The sequence below is a fragment of the Chelonoidis abingdonii genome, chromosome 10 (assembly GCF_003597395.2).
Source record: "Chelonoidis abingdonii isolate Lonesome George chromosome 10, CheloAbing_2.0, whole genome shotgun sequence".
NCBI lineage: Eukaryota > Metazoa > Chordata > Testudines > Testudinidae > Chelonoidis > Chelonoidis abingdonii.
The window spans coordinates 79327286-79332899 of record NC_133778.1 but is presented as its reverse complement, the minus strand read 5'-3'; the positions used below and the strand labels follow the sequence as shown (position 1 = coordinate 79332899).

The following is a 5614-nucleotide window of genomic DNA, read 5'->3' as shown; positions in this document are numbered from 1 at the left end:
CGTGCCCGGCCCCTGCAGGGGTCCCTGTCCCCCCCCCAGACACATCCACGTGGCAGGCACACTGGCACAGCACCGTCAGTGTCCATGCACTTTTCACTGTTACTGTGATAGCAGTTGTAAGGGGATCACGAAAACTGGGCTTTGAATACGGGGGCCCCATCCTGGAAAGGGTGAGCCCCATGCTCCCAGTCTGGGAGAGGAAGGTGGCTGGGAATCCCCCATCCCCAGGAAAGGCCAAGAGCCCCGTGTAGCTGCCAGGGCCCTGTAGGGAATGAGCTGCCTTGGCCCCGGGGCTGGTTCCATCCCTTGCTCTCTCCTGTGACCCTCACCACTCTCAGACGGCTCGTATCTGGCAATCAGCTCCATGGCGAATTCCTGCGTGTTCTCCCCCTCCAGCTGCTCCTGCTGCAGGAAATCCACCAACTCCAGCAGGGTCAGCTTCTTCCCGTCCTGGGAGAACGCCTGGAAGACGCCCAGCACATCGTCTCGCTGCGTCAGCGCCTTGTAGAACAGCACGAACTCCTCGCCCTCCAGCGTCCCCGACTCCGACCTGTCGGCCCTCTGCAGCGAGAGTAGAGCCTGGGGGAGGCTGCAGGACTGACACTGCCAGTGCATGGCCCCCCGCCTCTGGCACCGACTGCCCCATAGCACTGACCACCCTGTGGGCGTCAGGAGTGGGGCCACTACCAAAATCACCTCCACCTCCCACAGAGAGAGCTGGCCTTTATTTATCATCCTTGCTCTGTGGGTTATGGATGGTAAGAGATGGTGGGATGGACGATGGGTACAGATGGATGATGGGATGGTGGATGGATGGGTACAGAAGGATGGGTGAGTGATTGGGTGGATAGGTGGATGATGGGATGAATGGATGATTCGTACAGATGGATGGATGGATGATTGGGTGGATAGGTGGAGGATGGGACGGTGGATGGATGGATGGATGATGGGTACAGAAGGATGGGTGGATGGATGATGGGATGGTGGACGGATGGATGAATGATGGGACAGTGGATGGATGGACAGATGATGGGTACAGAAGTATGGGTGGGTGATTAGGTGGATAGGTGGATGATGGGATGATTGGATGATGCGTGCAGATGGATAGACTCAGGATGCGGACAGGTGGATGGATGGATGGATGGTGCATTCAAGTGGATGGACGGATGGATGATGCGGACAGGTGGATGGATGGATGGATGGTGTGGACAGGTGGATGGATGGATGGATGGATGGTGCGGACAGGTGGATGGAGGGATGGATGGTGCGGACAGGTGGATGGATGGATGGATGGATGGATGGTGTGTACAAGCGGATGGACGGATGGATGGTGCGGACAGGTGGATGGATGGATGGATGGATGGTGTGTACAAGCGGATGGACGGATGGATGGTGCGGACAGGTGGATGGATGGATGGATGGATGGTGCGGACAGGTGGATGGACGGATGGATGTTGCGGACAGGTGGATGGATGGATGCTAAGCTAAGGAGTCAATTTCAATCCAAGCAGCTATCGAGTGTGCCCTCTGCAGCTGGCTGCCAGGCGGGGGTGATGCCAGGTGTGCGGGAGGGAGGGAGGGAGGGAGAAGAGTGAGGCCATCGCTGGCTTGACCCATGTGGGCTCCAGCAGAGACACAAGGACCCCTCACCCTGCCCTCCGGAGAAAGCCCTAGTGGCCGGCCTTCCACCAGCCCCTTGTGACCTGCTCCATCAGAGGGCTTCCTTCTGAAAACAGCCTTTGGGTGGGGGTGGCCAGTCCTTGGAGGCAAGGAAAGGGCTGGCACCCGGCTTGGCCCACCCCCAGCACGGTGCCCACCTGGAAGAGCCGCAGCGCGTGGTCCTCGTTCATCTCCATGTTCATCATCCTGAGGAGCTGCCGCACCTCCTGGAAGCTCATGCGCCCGTCCTTGTTCTTATCGGCCTTGTGGAACCAGTCGCAGATCCACCTGCCGGGGGGGCTAAGGAAAGCGATGGGACGGGGGGCTGAGAGTTCCCTGCCTGAGGCAGGGGAGGGGAACAGGCGGGTGCCATCCATAGGCTCTGGGCACTGGTGGTACCCCCCTCACTGAACTAGCTAAACGCCCACCAGCTCCCAATGCCCCCAGGACATGAGCACTTGGCACATCCCTGCCCCAGGGGCCCTTCCCCATCCACTGGGGAGGAGACACCCAGGGGACATCGAGGCAAGCAGGCCTTCCCCCAGGCTGACAGGGGTGTCTCCCAGCCATGCCCCCTGGCTTTGCTCCTCTGCGTGGGTGGAAGGGCACCGAGGGGGCAGGTGGAGCTGGGGCTCGGGCCCAGGCCGGCGGAAGGATATTGATCCATCTTCTCCTGCTGGTCCATCTTGGTGACGATCTCCACCAGGCGGCGCAGGCCCCGGACCCAGCACTGCGCCTCCTTGGGGGAGCTGGCAATCAGGTCCAGGTTCCCGCGCCGCCCGTGGAAGACGACGGTGAAGCAGTGCTCGGGGGGGAACTCCTCAGCCAGGCTCTGCAGCACCTCGGACTGGTGCCCTTCCCGCACCGTCTCCACATCACTGATGGAGACTGGAAGGGAAGGATGGGTCAGGCTCCAGAGGGGGCACCTTACTGCATGCACCACACACACCCCCACACACCCCCACACACCCCTAACCACCCATATATACAACCACACACCTACCGTGCACATACCCATGTTTGTACACCCACCAGACACACATCTTGGTTTGTGCGCACACAGCCACGCACTCCGTTCACTCTGAACCCTACTGAGTGCCCAGTGGGCTGGCACACAGCAGCGGCTGTACTCACAGGTATACTTGGTGTTGCCAGTCTTCTTGGACTTGTACCAGACGGTCATGCAGTCGTCCTGCAGCTTGAAGCATCGCTGCTTCTTCCAGCTCTTGGACTTTACCTTCCGCATCAGAGTCCCTTGCTGCATCTGCTCCAGGGTCTCATCCAGCTGCAGGCCTGTGGGAGGCGGGTGCTCAGCGAGGGAAGACTGGGGAAGCGGCACCGCTGGCAGTGACTCACCATGGGAGTGCATCCCTGCCGCCCGCCTTGGCCAGCACCCTCGCAAGGCACACCATGCTGGCTGGCTGACACCTGCCCCCCGTGACCCAGCCGGCTTCCCGGTGATATGGGGTCTCCTGAGGGGACCATTGGGGCTTATCGGCCTCCTCTGAAAGGGGCATGACAAATGGGGCCCGAGCAAGGCACTTGCGCCATCATGCAACCAGCGTCACTGGCGCAAACCTACCACACTGTTAACCCTTTGGTGTCCGTGATAGACCTACATGCACTTGTAGCTACAGGACAATGGCCACAGCACCTCGAAAGGCGGAGGGGTGGGGGGCAGAATTTGGCCATAGTTACAATGATTCAGGAGCAGGGTCACTCCAGAGTCACACCAGGGTGGCTGAGCTCAGAGTCCGCACTCTCCTGTTACATGGGGCCACATGGGGCCAGCTCCTCAGTCGGTGCAAACGGGCCGAATCAGCAGTTTTACACCAGAGGATCTGGCCCCAGAGACTCCTCCTCTCCCGTGGTGTGAAGAACCCCGCCCTGAGTAGCCCTGGGGGAATTCGACTCATCCCAAAGATCCTGGCCCTTGAGCGGCCCTGGGGACATTTGGGGCAGCTCCTTGGAACAGACTGACCCCAACTGGAATACCTGTCCCTATGCCGGGGTGCCTCCTGGGAGATGTAGTTCCATGTCCAGGGGGCCTCTGTTCTCCTGTATGGGCCCTGCTCCCCGTCTGGCCTGGAGGGATCAGCTCACTCGGGGAGAGCTAGTGGCCACTAGGGTGACCAGACAGCAAGTGTGAAAAATCAGGACGGGGGGTGTTAATAGGAGCCTCTATAAGAAAAAGCCCCAAATATCAGGACTGTCCCTATAAAATTGGGACATCTGGTCACCCTAGTGGCCATGGGGTAAGTGCTGTAGCTCGCCCAGTTTCCCGCACCAGGAGTGACCGCGGGGAGCCCCAGATGCTGGCTGGCTGGCCCAGCTCTGCCGCAGCTTTCTGAGCTCTCCTCCGGCCTGGCGTGCACCGATCTAGCCCCGGTTTCAGGTTCACTGTTCGCTCGAGCTCCACGGCCCACAGACCCAGGGATCAGGACAAGGAGGGGGCCCAGACACCACAGGGGGCAGTCCCCCCGCCCACCAGTGCTGGCAGGATTGTGATTGGGTCTGATCCCCCCTCCATGACTCTCCCAAACCCATGTCATTCACTCCTGCCCCGCCCACACACCATTCAGCCTGGGGGAAGCTCCAGGGACACTCACGGGGGCTGTAGAGGTGCAATGCCATGGGGCTGTCATCAGGGGCTTGGCCCGACGGGCATCTAGCAAGAGAAAACACCAGAGTCATTAAATAGAGTCACGTCTGCCTGTCTTATCCCACCAGCTCCTGCCCCCTGGCACCACGGCACTCTGCAGCAGACACGGGTTGCCGCAAAAACTGTGGGAGCTCAGGCGAAATAGCAGGGGATGATATAACACAACAGGACAGGATAACACCATACAAGGATGATAACACAACGGGACTCCAGGCATGTGAACAACAAATTACCCTTATAAGGGCACTGGTGGACAGCACGGCTGTGACATCGGCATTCCAGCCTATGTGCACACAGACTGACTGCCCAGTCCACCCTCCAACGCCAGCCACCCCTGTCTCGGATAGTCCACGCCGTGTTGCTCCATCTTTCCTCAATCACCTGCAGTTGTTAGCTTGGGCCACGGCTGCGATCTGCTGGGCTGGGTGACTCGTACAGAGCCCACCAAGGATGTGGCCACCATCAGGCACGCAGCCTGCATTATCTCGTAGGCCCTGTGCGGCGTGGCCTGCAAACCAGTCTGCACTCTCCTTGGTTAACCGTACGCGGTGGATGGCACCCACCTGGTTGCCGCCTGTGGTCGTTGATGGGCCCATTGTGTGTAGCTCACACACTGTTCTTCTGAACCCCCAGCTGCCAGCCGATGACGTGGCCTTGGCCGCTGCCCAGGGCACAGAGTGGCTGTGCGAGTAGCGGTTCTCTGGTTCATCTGCCGCTGTCTGACTGTACTACCTCAAGGTTGCTACAGCCATGGGGGAGCTGCACATGGGATTGGGGGCACGCATACGGGCAGAGGGACCCAAGCGGACCAGGAGCTGCAGGTCGGGACTGAGGGGCACCACGAGAGCTGGGGAGGGGAGCCCAGGACTGAAATCAGGGGTTGTGGTCAGGATGAGGGGCACGGCAGAGCTTGGAAGCCGAGGCTGGAATATCAGGGGTTTGGGCAGAGTGAGGGGCACTGGCAGAGCTGGGGGACCCCAGGCCAGGAAGCAGGGCAGGGAGTTTAAAACAGGACTGGTGCCCCGAGAGCAGCATGGGGGTGTCAGGGCCTGCCGTCCCTCAGTCATCCCAGTCACCTCTTCAGCCCTCAGCTGCACATCTGGCCCGGTAAGCTCTGGATTCAGGAAAGCCCAGGGTGTAAATAGGTAGCAGTTTAAAACCACCACAAGAAGATTTTTTCACAATGCACTGTCACCTGGGAACTCCTTGCCAGAGGTGTGTGAAGGCCAAGACTTAACGATTCAAAAGGAGCTAGATAAACTATGGACGGACAGGTCCATCAGTGGCCAGTAG

At 59.8% G+C, this 5614-nt stretch overlaps 1 protein-coding gene across 1 annotated transcript in view; it reads right to left on the bottom strand.

Moving 5' to 3' along the window:
* The window catches only part of PLCD4 (phospholipase C delta 4), a 37410-nt gene extending 33087 nt beyond the window's left edge, over nucleotides 1–4323 (bottom strand). The window contains exons 1-5 of the mRNA XM_075069836.1: nucleotides 4269–4323; nucleotides 2794–2952; nucleotides 2319–2547; nucleotides 1818–1947; nucleotides 330–561 (exon numbers count right to left, since the gene is read on the bottom strand). Of these exons, the coding sequence (XP_074925937.1) occupies nucleotides 330–561; nucleotides 1818–1947; nucleotides 2319–2547; nucleotides 2794–2952; nucleotides 4269–4293 (775 nt within the window). The 5' untranslated portion in view covers nucleotides 4294–4323. The remainder of the gene's footprint in view (nucleotides 1–329; nucleotides 562–1817; nucleotides 1948–2318; nucleotides 2548–2793; nucleotides 2953–4268) is intronic.
* Between the last annotated feature and the right edge of the window lie 1291 nt (nucleotides 4324–5614).